A 23,628-nucleotide genomic window follows, 5' to 3' on the forward strand; every position below is an offset into this window, starting at 1 on the left:
GCCACTATTTTTTCATCTGCGGCGCTCCGGGCCACTGTGCCGGAGGACAGAAGGTGGACATCAGGGTGGCCCCCCTCGTTTCTGCACCCACTTCTGCTCCTTTGTCCTCACCGTCCCCGGCAAGTTCAACCTCCGGGTTCGGAACTCCGGCTGCCTCGGCACCGATTCGGACTAACCTGGCCCCAAAGGACGCTGCCATGAGCTCTGTCGGGATTTTTGTTACTGGGCTTTTAACTGTCTTGGTGTTGTTAGATTAATCGACGGCAATCTTTACTTTTGTTGTTGTTGTATCGGGTAGAAGTAGCTTCCAGAGCGATGGTCCTTGATGGAGTCTCTGTCGGTGGAATGTCTTTGATCTGGGTTTTGTTCCACACTTCAAGTGGTTCTTGCATACCCAAGAATTTCCGACAACACAGTGAAAATTCTGTATTTAGTTTCCCATTAAAAAATCGTTAGTGAGCAGAGCTTCGAATTGTTACGGTTGAGTCTTCAATAACGGAGAGATGGTGATTGTATGACTGGGGAAAAAACAAAGCAGTTTTTAAAATCATAAAGACCGAGGAAAGATTAAATAGAAAAACAATGTGAAGTTCACGGATAAAGAGTTTCCTTTCGTGAAAAATTGGAGGATTCCACTCAGGTTGCGACTCAGCTGGGTTGACTTGGTTTTTAAGGGGAATGAGTTGATTCGGAAAATCGTATACCCTCCTTTCATTCCAACTGTCTCTCTTCCCTCTTCTTCTTCCTTCTTCCTTGATGTGAACCCTAATGCTTCTCTAGCTTTCTCCCATTAATTTCAGTCTATTAAATCCCCTATTAAATCATAGAAATATTTTCATTTTTTATGGTATGATAGCAGTGCATGGGTATAGAATATAAAAGTTTTGAAGTTGGCGAGTTGGAAATCTGGAATTTCAGCAACCGTAAAAAACCTTACAGGATTTTTGGGTTGGTTAAGGTGTAAAACCCGAGTCTCTTCACTCTCCTCTGATAGTTTTTCTTCCTTTTTCTCATTTTCAGAAGGTTGTATCTTAGTAGATTCAGAAAGAAGCAAACTGAGGTTTGGTCCAAGTAGGTCTGTGCTACATCTTTGCACGACTTATGTAGTTCTTCCTTTGCGTCTACTACATATGGTTGAGACCCATCGAGGTTAGTTGGTTTAACTGTGTGATATTCTCATCTTGTTTGATTTCTGGGTTCAGAGAAGTCTTTGTTATGAGGCCGACGTCAATTTGTATCACGCCGTTTTCGTACCTGGCCGCTTCTCGCCCTACCGCAGGAATTTTTTTCCAGTTTCCAGTTTCATCCTATCGTCTCTTTCCCGTCACCCATGTTGTAGACGGTTCTTCTGCTTTACAAAAGCAAATCGTCACTAGATTATGCGTTGATCGCTTTTTTGAATTTTTAAACTTTTTCTATCTAGAATTTAGTTGCAGTAGGTGGGCGTGATGCATCTTTGGCAGCAATGTGAATTTAAAAGATGCGGAAAATTTGAACGGAAGAGGGGAGAACGACCATTTAGGTGTGAGCTTCTGTTCTAGGGGGTTAGTATTTTCAGGTTTTTGTGTTTTTTTTTTTTTTTGTTGTAGTGGGAGGGGTTGCATTATGTAATTTTAAAAGGATTACGGAGGCTTTCTGTTTGTTCGTGGAGAGGCTGGATTCGGTTGCGGAGGATGCTGGTTGGGATTGTCTTTTCATTTTGGTAGCCCGGTTGATGGAGATGGGGTGGGGGGTGATTTATGCTGTACCATGTAGCATTAGTAGGTTTGAAGAGTCCACGAGGTGGATTTTTTAAACGAGGGAGATACTGTGTCTTGGGATATATTGCGGTTTTCTGAGATTTTCTTAACAGGAGCGACCTTTCTGGGTGTTTGTTGAATCCGGGGAAAGAGGGTCTCTGCTGCTGTGTCATCATGGTTGAGAAGTCGCAGATTTTCCTGGGCGTTGTCCTGGTGCGTCGGCGTCAATTACGACGGTGGCCGATGCTGTTGGCAGCTCTCTGCTGCGTGGCTGGAGGCTGGAGGTTGAAGACAAGTTGGTTCGGATTGGGTGGGATGTGATTCGCCCCAATCGAGTCGCCGGAATTTGAACCCACGACCTAAATTTACATTTTTGGGAAATGACCCTCTTTTAAAAATATAAAAATCATATAAAAATCAAGGGTTGTTGAACTTTATGTTGGAGTTAGTAAGAATTTTTTTATTTTTTTTATAAGATCCTCCCCCTTCAAGTTAGTTTGTAGGTTAGACAGCTAGTTATATCATGGCTCATAAACAACATGGAGACAAATATCCAAAGTCAAATTATATATTACAAAAATGCATTTTACACACGGCAAGGTCTGAAAAGAAGGATGTCCATAATTTAAGATTATTATATATTACTTTAAGATTTTCTCCTCCATGGACCATTGAGATTGGAAAATTAATAATATGTTAGTCATCTTCCTTGTTAGTTATCTACTGAGTTAGGATGGACATTATCATTTGACTCACAAGGCGAGCAAGGGTGAGGGTGAGGTTCAAAATTTCATGCAGATTGGGAATAGGTTTTTTCCTTCTCGAGGTTTTGACATATATACTCTTTAATTCTTTTTAATTCAATAATTTTAAATTTATTTGTAGTTTATTTTGGAATTGAGACAAAATAGAGAGAAAGTTAAATATCAACCCTGTATAAGATGGAATAAGATTGCAAATCAAAACATGGTCATCAGTTTAAGGTTACAGGGAATTTGGGTTTCTTAAAACCAGCCACTGCTGCCTCTTTAATTTTACGAACCGTTTCCTTTAATGTTGTATACTTATGATCTATAGAATATATTACCACATGTTTCGAGGATTTTGGTTGTTTCAGCACTCCCTTCTGTCTTACATCTTATCGGAAAATTCGATGACAAAAACATGTTAATCTTGACATATGTCGAAGCGGGGACCGAATACTGTTTGGGATTCGTATTATGACAGGAATTCAAACTCAGCACCTGGCAGACATGCTAAAAACAGGGCTGCATTCTCAACGTAATGCTTGGCCGTACAGATTTCTTTTGTGCCTAATTTTGTAGCCTATCTAAAATAAAATGCAGAAGAAACAGGACCATCAGGCGCACACCAGGACGAGAAATATTTTCCAGTTCCAGTTCTAGGTAAAACTATGCTTCCTACAGCTACGGCGAGGACCCTTTTTAGGTTCTATAGCTCGAGAGTTGAAAATAGAATAACAAACAAGAATTACAGGACCGTTTAAAGAGAGCAATTTCATTGTATCACATCAAGTTTGATTTCAGACTCTTTTAACTCTTTCTAGAACTCACTGAAGCCCAGAAGCAGGTCAAGCAGTGGTAGGAAGAGGCTTCCGTGCTACGAACGCGTACATGGGTGTGAAAATCTCTCTCCTGTCCAAATTCAAAGCATATTATTAGTTTCCAATCTCAATGGTCCATGGAGGAGACTATCAGTAGTGTCTCCACTCTTTGTTAAACAAACAAAAACAACCTCAATTCTCTAGAACGCGACTGTTCTAGATGTTTTTGTGTGGTTCATAACCATCGAGCATGTCTACAAAAGAAAAAAATCACTGAATATATAAAGTCGGTTCAGATGCTTGTTTACCTTCCACCAGCAACCAGCCCATCTGCAGCAGTTTCGAGGAAAGACTGAACTCTGCTACTTCCGTTTGGTGCAATACCCACGTACTCCAAGACCTTGACCTGCACAAGCAAAATATTATTCTATTAACTACTAGGAGCCATCTACGAAAAGGAAGACACAGGTAGAGAACTCCAATTTCAAGACGAGACCAAAAACAGGGTTGAGCTATCCAATGGAAACTCACCAGATTTCTTGTCACAACACGCCCAAGAGCTGTCAAACGCAAGCTGGATAGAGACCATTGAGTTGTATCCAGAGGAAAATACCAAGACACAGGAGAGTCGAGTGCAAGATCTTTTTCCCAAATTACCTATGACCAGATAAAAGAAGCAGTGCATACTCAACTCAGAACTTTTGAATGATAAAGTAATTATGAAGTACCTGAGGAAATACTTGTTTATCAAGCATGTATCTATAACATAACAATAGACAATTATGCTTCTTACCTCAAAGCCTGCAAGTTTCAATGCTTCCAGGCACTGTCTTGTCGTTCTAATGTCTGGAAGGCCATCACCAAGCTCAATTTGGGCCTGCCTAATTAAATTTTTTTATTACAACTACTGAAAGAAAACGACATAACACAAGAATAAAAGAGCTAATCAACTGCGATATTGAAAATGACCTTGATATTCTGGTGCACTTCATTTTGTGGATCATATGAGTCGGTCATGCACCATTCATACGCAGCAAAAGATTGACCTGGCTTTAACACTCTGAATATCTCTTTGTAGCAGCCAAACTGTTTTGAACAGAGAATAATGAGATAATGAAAATGACCTTGATTTTCTGGTCATAACTCTTGTAGGAATCAGACATCCAAGGCAAAATCAGAAGTAAACGACCAAAAACGCCCTCATGAAACTACTGAAATCCTTAGATCAATTTAAGGATGCATTTGAAAGAACAAACCGCATCTGGTGCATGGCAGGTAGCTTCAATGGCATATACTGCATCAAACGTGTTGTCAGAGAATGGTACTTTCATGAAGTCTGCCTGCACATATAGGTGACTTATTAGTTCCAGATGAAACATTGACAATCACGTTGGCAGAGATACGCAAAAGTAGAAGCACCAAGAACAAAGAATTGAACGTTAGCCAGAAGCTAGAAAGAATATAGTTAAGACATTACCTTCACAAAGTCACAGGTTTTGTCCACTCCTGCCACACGGTTGAGCACCTGTGACACAATAAAAGGTAAATAACACTGTAAAAAAAGGAATCGAGGAAAACCCACCAAGAAAAACAATAGCCTCTTGAAATCTGCCATAAGAATGTCCAAAGCCATGCACTATTTTTAAAGAAATGATAGTAAGACACTTACTTTTCCTCTTGCTATCTGGTATTCATTGTTGTTCAACCCTGTTATGGATGTTGAGCTGCAATTGATCCAAACACATTTCAAATGCAACAGTTGAAATCATGTTCCCTTCTTCTGAGAGAACTATTTATACAAAAGAACTATATGTAGTTAAAACAGATAACTCTAAAGATGAAGTTCAGTTTTTTAGGCAAAGATAGAAATTTGCACATGTCAAAAATTACCTAAATCGAGCAATTTCTCTTAGTGGTCCACCAATCCCACATCCTACATCCAAGACCTAAAAGACAAGCTCACTTCAGTAAAATCAAGTTGCAACTGAACCTTACTGGGCTTATGAAACATGAACAGTATTACCATACCTTCATTCCAGGTTGCAAACCAAGTTTTAAGGCAAGAAAGTGCTCATGTCGCTTGATGCTTTCCCGGAGTGATTCCCCTTTCCATCTGTAACTTTAAAAGTTAAACTCCTGTTCATCCATTATGTATAAAAGCAGATAAATTATTACTACCAGCAACACTAACCTCGTTGCGAAATGAAAAGACTCTCCCCATCCAAATTCATAAAAGCTGGTTGAAAGATCATAGTATTTGTTCACCTGGAAAAAAAGAAAACAGAACAAAAATTGCTCAAAAAGTAAAATTCGAAGATCCAATATTTCTTACGTCATACCCTTATGAGGGCTCTAATGTGCTCCAACTTTACCACCAAAAACCTACTGCACGCCCATTAAGAAAAAAATGCCATATCAAATCTCTGGTGACAAGAACAGGACTAAGTTGGCCACAAGGAACCTCTACAACAAGAGAGTATCATACTTCCAAATGCCAACTTGAATGTTTTTTTAAGATAATTTATAAGATTATATACTGTTCATAACCTTACGTACTGTTCTTGATCTTCATTTTTCTATCCCTAGTACAATGGAACATTTATTTCACACAATTATGCATCTCCATGCTGAAGTGTGTTCTACGAGCACAAAAAATTTCTAAAAGTTTTCTAATATCAAAATGTATGAAAAGCTAATCTACTAATCTGCAGTCATAAGGTCCGTGTACACCATGTACACGCGAGAGATACAGTAACTTAGCTTTTCATTTCATTCATGCTGGATAATTTCTCAATGAGTGGATAATAATGAGAATTTGTTTTCAAACCTATCTAACTTAACTGTGGACTTTGTGGTGCACTGCCATTTAAAATAAAATAAAATAAAATCTGTGGACTTTGTGCTTCCTTAAAGAAAAGCTCACAATGAGGAACAATTCAAGGGTTTCTGCTTTGACCATTATAGTTGCTGTCACAAGATTCATGAATTAGATTTTTCCCATTCACCAGCAATATATAGGTGATTAGTTAATAACGATATTCTCACAGAACTTCCTAATCTTTACATTGATATTCCATTAAGAGGACTTATCCAGAGAAAAGAAAATCTTATCTTGAGATAATGAAAGGCAAGTATAAAATTTTAACTATAATTTTTGGATATAATTCTCTTTACATATTTCAAACATTTCGGAAGACAGAAGCTTCCTCTAGTCCAGTCTATGAATTAGAAGCTGTGAATTAGAAAACATTGTAGTAAGCAATCAAACCTTAACCAAGATTTAGTAAAGCCCACTATCTTTCAGCTCATTGATTTTCCCATAAGATTGAAAACCAGAAAGTCCTGTAGAAAGAAATTTTCCTACAATTTGCTAAACTAGAGTGTCAACCAGAAAGTTCCGTAGAAATAAATTTTCCTAGAGTTTGTTAAACAGCAATGGATCTTAATGTATCTTTCTATGATTGTCATCCAAAACAAGGATGCAGCATATACACATCTATCTCATGATGCCACAAGTATCAAGTGGTGATCGTGGAGCATTAGGAATAAAATCCTGAGCTTGTGATCTCTTTGCCTAAATAGTATCAATGGTCTTTTGCCTAAATAGCATCTCCCACATAATGATTTTATTGAGAAAACAAAAGTTTAAATGGTTCCCTAATGTCCTATGGCATGGACAAGTTTCAAATACATCTTACAAAGCATGAAAGCACAAATACAAGCCAGTATGTCCTCAAGAAAGACGAAACCAGTAATGGAGGGATACCACTTGAAACAAATTGGGGCTGTGAAATCTTCTTACCATGTCGGTGTAGTTTTCCTTTCTATCTTGTTCATTCCCTCCATGGCAGGCATGATATTTCTCATATCTGGACACATTACGACGAGATTTAGTCTAGGAGAAATATCTTATCTTAAACAATTGAATTTTATGTTGTGAAGACAAAATTTGAGGTGATAGGAAGTAAGATCAAAGCTCTGTTATACATCAACAACTGCAAGAGCACAAGTTTAAAAAACAATGTACCTTTAATTTTTAAAGATCTCCAAAATTGATATCTAAACATTTAATTGCAAATAAATGATGAACAGTGATGATCACAAACATTTCCAATCATGAACACCATTACGTGCTTTATGACAGAGCTCCAGATTCTAATGAATTTCATTTCATCTATATGTCCCATCCACTTCAAGAACTGCATATTCAAAGATAACCAAAAAGAATTTGAAGTAACCCTTGTCTTGTTGACAACCAACCATATAACAAATGGTTTTGTCTTCGACGTGTTGTTTTCAGATGCTCTGCTTTCTACCAGGTACATTCTTCCATAAAATGTCTAAAATCTAGGAACTTCCATTTTTTCATTTCTGCTAAAATATAAACGTTAGAAAGCATCGGAATCAATATTGAAGATATATCTAATCGTCCAACTTCAATTAGCTTGATCGATCAGATTTCTCGCCAAATACGTCACTCGTAAACTACTCTTGCCGAAAGCAACAGATCTTATTTTACCGACGATTTTCACCTTCATTGGAAGCACAATAGTTCTTCGTCCACGATCATATTAAAATTCTGTACTGCGGTATTAGAGATTACTTTTCAGAAATGAAACACCAGCTTTAGTACTAAAGAGATGTGAAAAATTATCGTTGCAGATCAAGCCAAGCAAAGATCGGGCAGTAACCGAATGAAAAAGAGAAACAGAACAGAGGTTTATAAGACAATCATACGTGCATGCATAAAGTGAGCATATGCAGAGCAAGTTCGAAAAGCAAAGCGTGGTAAAATCGAAGCTACACTCACTGATCAACAGCGGATAGAACTTCCTTCTTGTCCATCTTCCCCCCGAGACCAGAGGCTAGATCCAAAGCGCTTTTCGCCATCTCCGTATCCTTAACAAGAAGAGACTCTGCAGTTCACCGTAGGAGAAAACACAAGGAGACTCGTCATCGCCAGAAAAGGCCTATAAAGATTAAATAAAAATCCGACGATCTTCGGATGGAAAAGGATAATAAAAACCAAATTAATTCGCAGACACATTAACGAGCTCAGAGTGACTCTTACATCGGAATGTTCTTTGATCGAATGGAAGAAGAAGCCGAAGGAAAACCGCGAGAGAAAGGGAAGAGAAGGCGGCGGCCTCCGAGGAGAAACAAAATATACGGGAGGGCTGAAAGGAGCTACTGTTCGGACGGTTTTAAAGGCAGAAAGGGCTGCCAGAGAACAATAGAAAGAATCAGAGGGAAAAGCGCCTGATATAGTTTATTTTTTAACGCTTGGCAGACCGTTCCCAAAACTTGCATTTCGGCCGATTGAGAAACAGAAGACAGAACCAGAGCAAAACACGTGACGTGACATGCGTTAGTCGTGCTGCCTGGCGGTTAAGGAAATAATTTTATATCTAACTAACGCATATTAATATAAAACTAAGTTCCAAAATTGTCCTTTCCAATTTTAATATAAATTGGATCTTTTGTTGGCAAGAAAGAAGGAAAAATTACTAATTGGCGGGATCCAGGTCATGCTCGGATGTAAAGAAATGTGGCCGGGTGACTCACGAGTGATGCTGTGAGCGATATGACACTTAGAATCGAGTTGGTGTCTGTACTTTGGTTTGAGCAAAGATGACACCACTGCTGTCCGTTCTCTGCAGCTCTCCCTCGACTGTCCAGTGGGAAAAAGAAAAGCAAAAAAACAAAAAAGAGAAAAAGAAGAAAAAGAGCGAAGACGGTTTCCGTGCATTTGTCTCTTTCCGTGCTCCAGTGACAGAGACGACAGTTTTTAAACCGGCAAAGAGGCCAATCGTGCATACAAGGTGGAAGGAGGGTTTGAGATGGAAAAACGAGCTAAAAACGAATTACCTCTGGAGAGTTATCGGTCTGGTTCATTCATCATTGTCGAGGCATAGATAGCGGCAGTTCACAAGGCAACGGGTGTTGCTCAGAATAATATGTCAAGTAGATCTTCAAATACGTGGTATTCGTTGAAACCTCGAGTTTAACTTGCTGGAGAAGGAGAGCCCTGCACGAGTCGCCCTTGTCTTGTCTGTCACTTTTGATATGGCAAGTCAAATGTGAGGACAAATGAGTGGAGAAGGAGACAGTATTTTTCCACCTGTGCCGTCAGATTTAAAAGAATAATGGAAGTCCACTTAGTGCAGGTGAAAAACTTACGGTGAACTACTGATGGGTTTTTATAATTAAATACAAATACATCGTTTAAAACTGGAAAAAGCTTGAAAAAGAAACAGAGAAGATAACGACACTGGATGCGACAAACGCCACTCGATGTGTCCGAGCCTTTTCAGCGATTCTTTCGTTATTATTCTCTTTTAAAATCCAATCCTTATCGTGTTTTTGTCTTATTGCATTTCATTATTTGCTTCTCCGCCTTCTGTGATGGGTTTCGTATCTGGATGTCCATGGCTCGGCCTCAAAATTGACGGAGGATGGAGCGATTGCCGGCTTTCCGATCCATCGATTCCCTTAGTACGAAGCACAGATTCACCGGTTCGCTTCAATTGCCCCATTATTGTCAAAGCAGAATCTTACTCTTGGAGACGCTCCTGCGTCTTGACTGGCGACCACGACCAGAATGGACATGAAACCTTGCCGTGGCCGACATGATCTTGGAATTTCCGATCAAGGCAAGACTTGTTTGAAGACCCTAACTCCTTGAACTAAGGGTTCATGCATTCCATTGAATTAGTTGTTTTTGATTTAAGATTAGCCTAAATGTTTTAATTAGAGGGGAGGTGTGATAAGGGTAAGGTATTATCTGTTACCTGCTCTGTTTTCACGTCATCCATTACGTCCGAATAATAAAAAGGACGTTCCGTTTTCGTTGAACGCTGGTGAGATAAGGCTATGGTAATGGTTTGCTAGTGTTGAATGCAAAATAAATGATTTTATAATACAGCTTCTAGTAAGCAAAAAATATAAAGAAATTAGCATATAATATGATGCCCAAAAGCATAAGCATCCACGTGAATTCATCTCCCAACTATAACCACGGGGCGTTAGTCAACAAATTTAAAATTTAAACATCATTTATTTACATGAAATTTAATTTCAAACTTGGTGTTAGTATGAACGAGTTCATATGCAATAGAAAACAGTTTCTACTATTAGAGCCCCAAAATAAAAAAAATATCAAAAAATAAGAAAATGAGAAACTTGTAATAGTATACTTAATTAAAACATAATACTTAAATCTTAAATTAGGCAAAACAAACATGATTACTACATGAATAAGTAATTTAATGAATAATTAAATTATATTATTTTACTAATTAATTAAATTAGATATTCTATTATTTAATAATTACAGTTTATTGTACATTAATACAGTAATTAGTGAGTCAATAACTGTACACATGATTAATTATAAATAAATAAATAAATAAATAAATAAACAAGAAAAATTAATCAAATATTAACTTTAACACACTATATTTTTACGTATTATTGCATCGTCTGGAGGAAAAACGGTACTAGAGGTGGTTGGGACTTAGGTATCCGAGGGGGGGGGGGGGGGGGGTTTCTATGGGGTGTCGGAGAAAGCGGTGGTTGGCTGATCTGATGGCGGCAAGCAATGGTAGGGGGGTGACAACGATGAGAGTAGCTACTCTAGCTGGGGCACGACGAGGCGAGGGCGAGGATACGAGAGTCGACGGCGACGGGCGGGGGGAAGGATTAGGTACAGCGGCAGTGGCGAAAGGGAGATGGGAGATGGAGGCCGAGAGAGATAGGAAAAACATTTCTGAGAAAGAAAGACCAGAGGAGGAGGAGATCAAGAGAGGGAGAGCACGGGAGAGAGATCAAAAAAATAAATTTCGACGAGGGTTTGAAGCGCCGCGCTTGCTTCATCCAGATGATTCGCAATATACTGCAGAATCCGAATTCCTGAAATTAAACTGTGGAGATGATTTCTGTATTCATCTGATTCATCAACATGAATTAAGCGTTGGTGCTCCACTAACGATGTTACGAGATGAATTGAGTAATACAGCTGAAGTTCACTCTTGTGCATATATATGAAGTTCAAGAGAGGGAGCTAAATTAACTGTGCACATTAATTATAAAATAAAATAAAATAAACAAAAAAAAAAGATTTGCAAAGTTTTTTTTTATATAAAAAAAACCACATACGTGAACTACACGTGCGAGTTCGCATTCTGTGAGGGACGGGGCATCGAGGGGGGAAACAATTGTCCCCCTCGACTTAGGTATCCGGTGGGGTTCTATGCGGTGCCGGAGAGAGCTGTAGCCGGCTGATCTAACGACGGCAAGCGGTGGTAGGGGGTGACAACGACAAGAGAGGATTCGTAGTAGCTACTCTAGCTGGGGTACGACGAGGCAAGGGCGAGGCTACGGGAGTCGACGACGACGGGCAGGGGGAAGGATTAGGTGTAGCCGCAGTAGCGAGAGGGAGAAGGGAGAGGGAAGCCGAGAGAGTGGAAATTTTTTTCGAAGAACGAAAAACCAGAGAAGGAGGCTTTGACCATAACTTCACTCAATGACTCTCTCTCTTTTATTCAAAAAATGGTTTTTTTTTTCATTCTCCTTGCCGTTTTCATCGAAAAGCCGGAAACAGATAACAACTTTTTTCTCTCAAAAGAATAGTAGAGAATCACAGTCGATACCAGCGTCATTCAAAAGCCACATTAATGCATAACGTGTAGTCGTCTATTGCCCCAAGATTCATTGGGTTTTTGGTACTGTAAGGACACTTATGGGCTTCCTTTCTGGATCGAGTAGATCATTGCAAGTTCACAGTCGAATGCATTAATGATTTTATTCCACCTTGAAAAACTTGTCCATTTCCTGCTTTCCAAGCTCCTGTCCACCACTAAAAGCAGAGGACCTGGATTCGACGATACTAAAGTGCACGAATTCGGAGTTCTTCCCCTTTAATTTAAAGTTTAAACTAAAGTATAGAGATGGAAAATTTCCCAAACCTCTGGCACAGAAAGTTATATGAAATAGAGAAAAAATCACGCCGACAGGTGATGTTTAATTACGAAAAAATGAAGGGGGTAGACCGGGTGGTGGGGCACATGAAATCTCACCTTAGTTCGCGGAGAAAAGTCTATGCAAATTGAAGCTACTGGGAACCGACTATTCCTCGTTTCTTTTAGCATTTGCTCTGTTTTTTCTATCTTCCCCTGTTTCCTTATAAATACACGTCTTATTAGCCTATCACTTCCTCTTTATCTTCTTTCTTCGACTTGAAAAAATGGGAGTTTTGTTTTGGTTTCTTCTTTGCTGTTCCCTTCTGAATGGTTCTGTTTTTTTGAATAAACAATATGATGGTAACAATCATCGCTCTTATCACATTCCTTTCTGGTTTGTTGCATTTGAGATGATCACTTCAGTCATTTACAGGGTTCAACTGTTGATTGAAGTCACTCGGCTTCATCGAATTGAATAGAGATTTTACTTCAGATTAAGCATCTCTTTGCTCATTTTGTTATCCCTTTTGGAAGTATCAAATGCAATCCTCTTGGTGCGTGTTAATTTCTTTTCGCTTCTTCTCCCTGCAGCTCTTCTCCCAAATGGCAACTTGGAAGTCGCCCCCAAGGCATTCCACCTCAACAAAACGGTCATTCTCGGCAGGTATGCACTTCCCAAATGGTAGATCAATGGCTCAGTGGAGTACATCTCTGGGGGGCCTCAGCCAGGTGGAATGTTCTACCCCGTGCCGCACGGAGACCACACTGTCAGGCTTGGGAATGAGGCCTTCATCAGCCAATCTATACGTCTGAAAAAGGGTTCGTTCTACAGTCTCACCTTCAGCTCGTCAAGAACCTGCGCCCAAGATGAGGTCCTCAAGGTCACGGTCCCTCCTCTCTCTGGTGACTTGCCCTTGCAGACCCTCTACAGCAGCAATGGCGGAGACACACACGCCTGAGCTTTCAAGGCTGCTTTTGACACAGTGAAGGTGACATTCCAAAATCCCGGAATTCAGGAAGACCCCACATGTGGACCTCTAATTGATGTTGTAGCCATTAAAGAGTTCGTCCCACCATTGCCCACCCCAGGTATCATTCGATCGATTCTCTAACATTCTCTACCCGTTACGCGATTGGTTACTTGTGCTTCTATTTTCTGCTCGTCTTGATGACCTTACTAGATTTCTACATGTTTCAGGTAACCTGGCAAAGAACGGGGACTTGGAAAATGGTCCTCACCTATTCCCCAACTAGTCCGCTGGCGTTCTGCTTCCCCCAAAACAAACAGATCGCGTATCACCACTTCCTGGTTGGTTCGTGGAGTCTCTCAAAGCCGTCAAATACATCAACTCGAAGCATTTCATCGTCCGTATGGTAAGACTGCAATCGAACTGGTGGCGGGAAGAGAGAATGCAATTGCTCAGATTCTAAGAACAGTCCCCAACATAGTCTACAATCTGTCTTTTGTGATTGGAGATGTGAGAAACGGATGCCATGGGTCCATGGCAGTGTAAGCTTTTGCGTCCAAAGAGATTCTGAAAGCCCGGTACAACTCCAACGGGAAGGATGGATTCAAAGCTGCAAGCTTCACGTTCAAAGCCACTGCTTCGATGACAAAAATAACATTCTACAGTTCCTTTTACCACACAAAACTCCATGATTACGCCCATCTCTGTGGGCATGTTCTGGATCAAGTCAGGGTTTATCCTGTCTCAAAGTGAAGATCACGTGTCTTGATGAAAATACATACATGATAACCTGTTGTTGCATTTAGTATTTATAAAAGTTCTGCAAAGAACAAATTGTGATATTTGGTTCTTTCGTTGCTTTTGTGGATGATACATGTTGGCGTAGCTTCAAAGGGTATTTGAATCATGTTGGCGTAGCTGAAAGTGGAGTTTAAAAAAATGAAAATAGAGATTACTTATCCCTAAGCAGATCCATGAGAGTAGATGCACTATCATCTCAAAGGTCTGAAATTTTAATTGTCTATTTTTTTCGATCTTATATCTTTTCTTCATGGTATTAGAGTAAGGTTGATTTGAGGGAAATTTTCCATTTTCTCATGGTGAATGTAGTACTCTTAAGTTTCCCTAAATATAGCAAAGAAATCAAAGTATACTGCTGTATTAGACTAGGTGTAGTCATGTGTGGGGTCGAATAGAGAAGGTTGAAAATACTTTTTAAAATTTTTGGCAAATGGTGATCATCTAGATAGATTGATTGGTCATACAAAGGTGGATGAACATTATTGAGCAATCATTAAGATAGGCTAATCGGTCACAAAAGGCAATTTAAAAGGTTGATTGATCTTTGACAAAGAAGGTGCGTTGAAAGGTAAATTGATCATATAGTAATGTAATGATTCTAGTGTAGTATCTTCTAGCAGAATGCTGATGCAAAAGTGTGTTGTTATTCATATTCCATTTACTAATCCATAGTTGAATGGGAAAAACAATATTGTGTGGTCTCGATCATTTTTATTTTATTTTTTTGAAGTTCAGGACAAATTTATATATTGATAGAAGATTCACCTATTCTGGTGTCAAAAGTTAAGAAGAAAGATAATATTGTTGTTATGACTTAGTTAATTAATAGTATGGATTCATCTATATAGAGTTAGGTAGTTTATTGTATAACCACAAAATAGATTTGGGAGATTCTAAAAGATTGTGTATTCTCATGAAAATAATTTGTTGAAGGTGTATATAATTCATTCGAAATTATTGACGGTTCAGCGAGGACAACCAAGTGTGATTGAATACTTCAGTGAGTTGAATAGTTTAGATCAAGAGCTTTGAGTCTATCACTCTCACACCACTAGGTGGTAACAAACTGAACTAGATGTTGCAACATTTTTTTCATAGACTTGGACCAGAATATTAAAGTGTGCATGCTCAAATGTTATCAACTATTGACATTTCCGTATTGACTAGTGTATATAAGCTTAGAAAGTATTCAGATAATAGTGGTAATGTTCCGTAAATGAATTATCTACGCTTGTTGAGAAGTAGAAAACTGACCCATCTACCATAAGTGCAAGTACTTCTTCAAATCAATCAAATACCTCTGCCACTTAATACTTCTTTTCTTCAGTCAACTATGTTTAGTTTTTTGGCTACACTTGCACCTAATCTAGTACTTTACTCTCGTGCTTTGGAAAATATGATAGGTAATAAATCTATATTTTCATGTCTTGATCCTTCTTCTTTTGTTTCCTCTGTTGTTCTTATTGATGGATTACAATCTCAAGTAATTGGTAAAAGAGTAGTTCCAGTGTCACCTTCTTTGGTGTTATCTTATGCTTATTATGTTTCTAAAATTTTAATTAATTTGTTATTAATTAGAAATATTACTACTCAGTTGAATTGTTTGGTTACATTCTTTTTGTTCTCTCGTATCTTTTAGGGATTTGCCTATGATGACTGACATCTTTGATTGGGAGATTCAACAAGAAAAAACCTTCATCAATTGTTTCCTTTTCTTTTGTATACTTCTAGGTTTTAGTGTGAGTCTTGTTAGTTGGGGAAACAACATTGTTCCTTGTACCCTAGTCGTAGAAATAAAAGGAGTCAATTTTGGTTTGATTTGGTCCGTTCTAATATTTAGGTCCATGTGGACGTGGGTTCCCAATATATTTTATTATTCATTTTTGTGACATTTGAGGGTGAAGTTAGTAAAGTAGACAAGATACAAATGTTTGATGTATTTGTTCAATTTTATTGTGAAACAAAGACTCAATTTTGTGTTGTGTAGAGATAATGGTCTAGAGTTTATGTATCCTAAATTTAAAAATTATTGTTCTCTACTTGGATTTAAACATAAAACGTCGAGTATTTATATTCCTCAATAAAACAGGCTTGTAGAGCAAAAAATTGGCATGTACTTGATGTAACAAGCACTCTTCTTTTTCATATGCATGTTCTGAAATATTATTAGAGAGAAATTGTGCTTAGGGATGACATCGAATTGAGTTAAGCCCGAACCTACCTATGTTCAAGTTGGACTTTATTTAAATATTTCGAACTCAAGTTCGAGCTGAACCTTGAGCCTAAAATTGTTATGAAGTGCAAGCCCAATAATTATAACTGAGTTCAAGCTCGAGTTGAGTTCGAGCTCCAACTTCAGGATTTGGTTATAATTTAACTGAAATCTATATAGTTAGAGTCCTGCATATATATTGGGAATTACTCTATTTAATAAGTTGAAGGCCATTGTGACCTTCACAACAATTAAAATACAACTCCCTTCTCATAGGGAAATCATTTCGACCAGATCTGTAAGAGATTAACATTAATCATTCACATCTCTACCATATATAAAAACAAAATTATAATTTCCCTTTTTTACAATGATTCTTTTAAGTCAATTCCACCATAAAACAACTAGTTCACTCTTCTTTAAGACAATTTAATAACAGATAAAGGTATTGTCCAAAGTCAATTCCACCACAAAACAAATAGTTCACACTGTTTTTGCGTGAGCACTAACCTCTAAAAGACAATTTAATTGATAGAGATGTGCTTACTGTTATAGGACATATCAATTTTATGGGGTTAAGAATTGCAAAAAAATTATCGATCAATTTCTTCGACTAACTAACCAACAAAAAATAAACTTATACCTGCTAAAATAAAATCTCTGACTTCTAAATAATAATCAAACACAAAAAAAATCATTAAAATAACATACCTACTAAAATAGAAGTTGAAATAACTTTCAATTATGCAAAGATCTCTGACGAGTTTATGAAATCAATAGAGCTTGAGCCAGATATGAGCCACAAACTTTACTGTCCTTATTCTAATTAGTGTTGTTGTCCAAAACAAGCCTTTATTTTATCTGTCTTCATCGTTATATCATCGTCATCAAACATCAAAATCCACAGACGTCCATTTCGGGACCGCCAAACTGGCCAAAACCTTTGATTCGAGAGATTTTCAACAGATGATCACTGCCTTGATCAGTGGATTGTTTGGATAAAAAATGGCATCCGCCCTTATTCAGGCATCCATAACCCATTAGTGGCTGGCTTTCATTTCGGAAGAAAAGTCAGTGATTTAACTTGGGAAGAGAATAATGAATATTATTATTCTTTGCCAAAACAACTTTTGTGGTCTTCTTACTTTTTATCTTTCACGAAAGGAGAAATAATTATTCAAACCTTTTGTACCTTTAGATTGTGGATTTATTCACTCTTGTGCGTGAATTCCAGCCCATCTTCCTCTTCGAAACATGTAACCTCACTTTATTTTCTTACAATACGGAGAATATGAATATCGTTTTGATGATTCTTGTGTAAACGCAAGCAATGGAGTTGGAGGTTGGAATCAAGAGCACCCTAAGCGGAAGGAAGAAGATCAGAGAGGAAAAAATTGAAGAAAAGAAAATTATATCAATTTAAAAAAAAAAACTTACCTAAACAAGCAGATTTCAGTCCAATTTTTCTCGCCAGCAAGAACTGATTTTTCTCTGATCTTCCCAAGCCCGTAATTTTCATTTCCTTGATTCCTAAGCTTGAAGTTGTCGTTACCTGCCGCATATCTCCCGCATCACTGATTTTTCTCGGGCCCTCATTAAGTTAATGAGTCGGCTTGCGAGCTTCTAAATCGAACCACGGTTCGCTTGAGCTCGGCTCATTAACTTAAACGAACCTGAACTCGATCTCAAATTCGATTCGAGATTGAGATAAATCATATCGAACAGAGCCGAGCTCGAACTGCTCGTGAATCGGCTTGATTGGATGCCACCCTTAATTGTGCTTATTTTTGGTTATTTGATTTAATCAGGTTTTGTCCTCTATGTAGCATGTGGATATCCCTTTTGAAGTCTTTAAACCTCAGTTCCGATTGTTTAATTTTCTGCTACAGGTGTTTGGGTGTGTCTATTTTGTTCAACATATTGGTGTTGATTTTGATAAGTTGTCTTTATGAGCTATTTGATGTATCTTTTCATGGTATTACACACACAGAAAAGGATTGCAAGTATTATGATCAAATTTATCTTAAAGTTTTTGTTGCAACAAGTTTTACCCTTCTTTATACTACTCCTTATTTTGGTAGGCATTCTCATGTTGAAAATCTGGTGGTTTCCCTTTCATTTTCTTAGATGATGATTCTAGTAAGGGGAACATAAAGTTCAAGTATATTTTCAACCGAATTCTTTGCCTAATGGTTTTACTTCTATACTCCATCCTGTGCCTTTGTTTTCTTTTGTTGCTCCTTCGGTAAGTTCTACTCTTGTTTTTATCGATCTTCATCTGCTTGTGTGGTTAAGAAACCTAGTATAAGATAACTTTTGTCTGAATTTGTCAGATTCTCTTGTTTCACTTCAATTTAGTGTTTTTGCTTCTCCCTTATCTTTTGTGTCCATTTGTCAATATGTATAGAAGGCGTTAGCTTGTCGATAGTGGAAACATATGGATGAGGAGATGGTTATTTTAATTTCTTGTGATACTTAGGAGTTGTGTGACCTATCTGCTGGTGGTAGAGTTTTTGGACATTGATAGGAGTATACTATGAAATATTATTCGGATGGTTTTGTTGATTGATACAAGGGCCGCTTGGTAGCCAAGGTGTACATTGGGTTGATTGGGTAGAACAAACCTGACCCGAAAACCTAGGCATTGGGTAATGAAGGTTTGTTTAATAAAATGAGATTAGAGATTATTTATCCCTAAGCTGAAAAACTAGGGATGGCTAGGACTCACGGCATCACAAAACTTATTATCTTTCAAATAAACGAAGCTAGGAATGCAATCAAATTTGTGTCAGACCCGTATATTAATTTAGTTTACCATAAAGCATGAAAATTATTTATAAATTATTTACCTCACGGATGAGTTTCTCTTAGAATCATAACCTCCAACACTTGAGAGGTCCGAATATATATCATCAAACTTACTATCATTTCCTTGTTTTAAATAGCTCTTGCATCGACCTAAATTTTTTTTTAAAACCCATGAATGGGGACTCCTCTAATAGTACAATATCAAAAGCATGGGTACTCCTCTAATATATGATGGTTCGAAAGTTCCATACAATTAATCTCTCCCACTCGAAATAAATGGCTTTTACATGTGTATTTATGGAGAAGTGATAATATTTAATTGTCGGAGTATTTTTTAATTTTCAAACGATGCACTATAGGGGAAGAGGAAATTATCTATGTAATTTACTCTGTTTGTACCCTTAAGGGTGGCATCGAGCTGTTTCAAACTTGAATCTACATATGTTAGAGTTTAGCTTGATTTGATTACTTCGAACTTGAGCCCGAGTTCCAGCTCTGCCTCGAGCCTAAAATTGGAATCGAGCTTAAACCCACAAAACTTAGCCATGTTTGAACCCGAGCCGAGTTCTAAATCCAACCAACATTATAAACTTAAAAAATATAAAATAAATAATGATAATATTATGATGACCTTGGTACCATTGAACTGCAAGGTATCACGGAGGAGTTTTTGCAATGGAACATACTAATGTATAATAACCAGTTTAATAGACCTAAAAGAAAGAGCAAACAACTTCATCAATAATATTTATTCTATTAGTAAATAACAATATCAGATATTGAGGGACCCAAAAGAGTTGAACGATCGATCATCTTTGAGGTACCCAAAAGAGTTGAACGATCGATCATCTTTGAGGTTTAAGGTAAATAAGAGCATCAACCAACTAAATAGGGAATAAGCGAGAGTAATAAGAGTAAATGGTATTTTTGTAAAAAAAAAAAATATGTTAACGAGTCGACTCACAAGCTTATTTGAAAGTTTGAGCTCGAGCCTAACTCCAATACAAGCTGATCTGAGCCGCCGAGCTTGAATAAAACCTTTCCTTATATGGGTAGGTAGTAGAGATAACTTGCAAAAAACTTGTTTGCTCTTGCTTAAATTTTGAATTGATGAAATCTTCAAAGTGAACTAATTGGCTTTAAATCTAGACATTTATGAGACCCGCCAAAACCATTAATAGCTGGATTCAAAAATAGTAGGAGACAGGTATCAAGACAACAACCTCTATATCCGAATTGATGAATACACTCGGTGTTGCTTCAGACCTGATGGAATGACGCCAAAGGGCCATTTCCTTTCAAGCCTTCCGGTCAAATGCAAACCTAGAAACCACCAAGTTTGAGTCATAGCAAGGGTTTCTGTTTTTTACCGTGAGGACCAAAGTCCGGTCCCTGAAAATTCAAATAGCTTGCGTTAGACCCGGTTCGAAAAACCAATCTTCGTAGCGGCCCGAGACGATGAAAGTCGTGTCGGTGATGCAATGATTAATGACGCTATCTGCTTTTTGCTTTTTTCACCTCGTCCACTCTCTGGGTCCCACAGGATCCTCAATCTATTCCATGTATCACGCTCGGTATGATCTTCAGCGGAAGGCCCCATGTGATCGTTTTTTTTTAAATGACGCATTATTTGTTATCAATAGTGATTCTATCTAATTAATCACGGAATTCGGTGGGCTCCCTGACTCTGGTCCCAAATCGACCTGGCCAATTTCAAGCCCAGAGAGCCCCTTCGGGCCGCACGAATCTCGTAACGAAAATTGGTTAGACCACGGGGCATGTCGGGCTTCGACCCGACAAGAGGTGTGCGATTCGTCTCATACCTGGTGAAGCGACAACGAAATGAAATGTTCCCATTCCTCTAGTGGGAAAGGATCTTACCTCTATTATTTTAGGATGACCACGAAAGACAATAAACGTAGTACACTGTCACACATAAATATTATATATTAATCTTTCAAAATATATCATAAGGGTATTTTGGTCATCTCTTACTGCTTAGCTGTGGCCTATGGGTTTGCCATTGGCTCCATTCTGATTATAAATGTACTCAGGAGCTCATCTCTTTCCAGTGTGGTTACTTGCTCTTAGATCTCAACAACAATGGCGTCCAGAAGAACTCTCCTTCTGCTCTCCGTCCTCCTCTTCCTCAGTTCTGCTCTTGCGGCTACAGTATACGATAGTGGTAATCTTCTTTTCCCAACTTGATCTCTTTCTCTGTATTTTGTGTTTCTTTTTTTTTTCAGAGTATGCCAGAGTCTGATTTTTCTCTTCTCCTTCCGCTGGTTTTGTTTATAGTGTGAGTCAAGAGAGTGATCTACCCGAACTTTTCTTCCTCTTCCTTATTTCTCTGAATCTTTTGACTGCCTGCACTTGAGATCTTTGTTTTGGGGTTTTTTTTTGTAGAAGGATCTTTATTGCAGGATAATGCGAAGCTAACCTCTTAAGGGTTTATTTTTCAGAAAAAAAAGGGATCACTTTTCACTGTCTTGCCTTCAAAATGCCGACTTTTGTAGTAGTCAGATTTTGCTATTCTCGACAGTTATTGGGGTTATATGCTTTGAAGTGATGCCTTGATACATTTAATCCATTTTCATTTATATTGTTCTATAGAAGAGTTGGAGCTGTTTATTTAACTTCGGAATCTTACTTGAGCTGAATAATGAAGAAGCAACTCGGTTTATTCACAGGAAGAAAACTTTAGGGTTCACACTCTAGTTTTCTGATGAGAAAATAGTTGTTACATCTCTGTTTCTATGAGTTTCCCCTTCGTCTGTGCTCAGGTTCAGCTCATCTAATGGGCCTTTTTAACTTTGTTTTCCCGTTTTCTGCAGCTCTCCTTCCAAATGGTAACTTCGAGACCCCCCCAAAGTCGTCGGACCTCAAGAAGACAGTGATCCGTGGCAAGTACGCCCTCCCCGAGTGGGAAATTAATGGGTTTGTCGAGTACATTTCCAGTGGACCTCAACCAGGTGGCATGTTCTTCGCAGTGCCACATGGTGACCATGCCGTCCGGCTTGGAAATGAAGCCTCAATCAGCCAGTCAGTTCCTGTTAAGAATAACACTCTGTATGCCATCACCTTCAGCGCTTCGAGAACCTGCGCGCAGGATGAAGTTCTCAGGGTCTCTGTCCCGCCCATTTCTGGTGACCTTCCGTTGCAGACACTCTACAGCAGCAATGGCGGGGATACATACGCATTCGGCTTCAGAGCTTCCTCGAAGGTAGTCAAAGTGACGTTTCACAATACCGGAGTTCAAGAAGATCCCGCGTGTGGCCCTCTTATTGATGCTGTTGCGATCAAGGAGCTGTACCCGGCAATGCCCACAAGAGGTATGCGTGACATCTATCCTTGTTTGATCATCTTCTCTGAAGTTTTAGACTTTGGCATTTCTATCTAAATTCATTTGAAATAAAACAAGGGTTCTTGAAACAATGGCTATTCTTTTATTTCCATTTCTATTGTGAAGTTTCGGCTTATTTTCCTCTTCTCGTGCTCTGTTTTGACGACCCCTAATCTGCTTGTAGTCTGTGCTGTTCTTGTTCTTGTTAGTTTTTTTAATATTGATATGCCTAGCCTTTTTCTCTTCATTTTTACTCAGATAACTTGGTAAAGAACAGTGGCTTCGAAGAGGGTCCCCATGTGTTCCACAATTCCTCCAATGGAGTCCTCATGCCCCCAAGAGGAGAGGATCTGACATCACCACTCCCTGGTTGGATCATTGAATCTCTCAAAGCCGTAAAGTACATCGATTCAAGACACTACAACGTTCCCTTTGGCAAAGCTGCGATTGAACTGGTGGCCGGAAGGGAAAGCGCCATCGCTCAAGTCCTCAGAACAATCCCCGGCACAACCTACAACCTCTCTTTTGTAGTAGGAGACGCTAAAAATGGCTGCCATGGATCTATGCTTGTGGAGGCTTTCGCCGGCGATAAGACCGTCAAAGTTCCTTACATTTCAACCGGAAAGGGTGGATACAAAGCTGCAAGTCTGGTGTTCAAAGCTGCTACTGCGAGGACCAGGATAACGTTCTTCAGTTCCTACTACCACACAAAGGTTAATGATTTCGGTTCCCTTTGCGGACCCATCTTAGATCAATTGAGGGTTTATCCTGTCACTAAGTGAAAGAAGAAAAGCCTGGAATGTAGATTAGGGTAAATTGAGCAATTGAAATCTATTAAGAGTTCCTCCCAAACCTTCATATTTATCCTGCTTTTGTAAATCAGACTGTTGAAGTCTGACTCGGTTTCATATTGTCTTTTAAATCGTATAATCTGAATGGTTAGTTTTAAACGGGTTTTTATATTGACTCGGTTTGTAATTTTGCTCTGATTAAAGATTGAATCCCACCCCAAGGAAAATAGAGAAAAAGGTCTGCAGGTCGATTCAATCTGTCCTAATCTCCGCATCAATTCAAGAACGATAAAATACATCACATAAAACTGAACTATATAACTAAAACATACTATTAAATTGATTTAAAAACAACAAAACGAAACCAAGATCAGATTCCTATAACAAACCAGACGCAGAAATAATAAATAAGAAATTACAGTCGATAACTTTCAACAGTCGT

General features: G+C 38.5%; 2 protein-coding genes and 1 pseudogene across 2 annotated transcripts; 2 read left to right on the forward strand and 1 right to left on the reverse strand.

Moving 5' to 3' along the window:
- Positions 1-3,084: 3,084 nt before the first annotated feature.
- On the reverse strand, positions 3,085-8,539 carry LOC137949864 (cycloartenol-C-24-methyltransferase-like). The gene is made up of 14 exons (XM_068796078.1): positions 8,375-8,539; positions 8,114-8,219; positions 7,106-7,172; positions 5,495-5,568; positions 5,332-5,416; positions 5,194-5,249; positions 4,973-5,027; positions 4,781-4,828; positions 4,560-4,643; positions 4,273-4,389; positions 4,097-4,180; positions 3,835-3,960; positions 3,612-3,709; positions 3,085-3,394 (listed from the first exon to the last, which is right to left on the reverse strand). The coding sequence occupies exons 2-14, from the start codon at positions 8,191-8,193 to the stop codon at positions 3,331-3,333; spliced, it is 1,038 nt and encodes a 345-aa protein (XP_068652179.1). The 5' UTR covers positions 8,194-8,219; positions 8,375-8,539; the 3' UTR covers positions 3,085-3,330.
- Positions 8,540-10,923: 2,384 nt separating this feature from the next.
- LOC137950291 (protein TEEBE-like) lies at positions 10,924-13,984 on the forward strand (annotated as a pseudogene).
- A 7,130-nt stretch (positions 13,985-21,114) lies between these two features.
- Positions 21,115-23,361, forward strand: LOC137950066 (protein TEEBE-like). The gene is made up of 3 exons (XM_068796422.1): positions 21,115-21,237; positions 21,887-22,384; positions 22,654-23,361. The coding sequence occupies exons 1-3, from the start codon at positions 21,156-21,158 to the stop codon at positions 23,175-23,177; spliced, it is 1,104 nt and encodes a 367-aa protein (XP_068652523.1). The 5' UTR covers positions 21,115-21,155; the 3' UTR covers positions 23,178-23,361.
- Positions 23,362-23,628: the final 267 nt, after the last annotated feature.

This window comes from Aristolochia californica, unplaced genomic scaffold (assembly GCF_029961685.1).
Source record: "Aristolochia californica isolate CCGP_79_NKW_82.1479 unplaced genomic scaffold, dmAriCali1.0.hap1 SCAF_14, whole genome shotgun sequence".
NCBI classification, from domain to species: domain Eukaryota; kingdom Viridiplantae; phylum Streptophyta; class Magnoliopsida; order Piperales; family Aristolochiaceae; genus Aristolochia; species Aristolochia californica.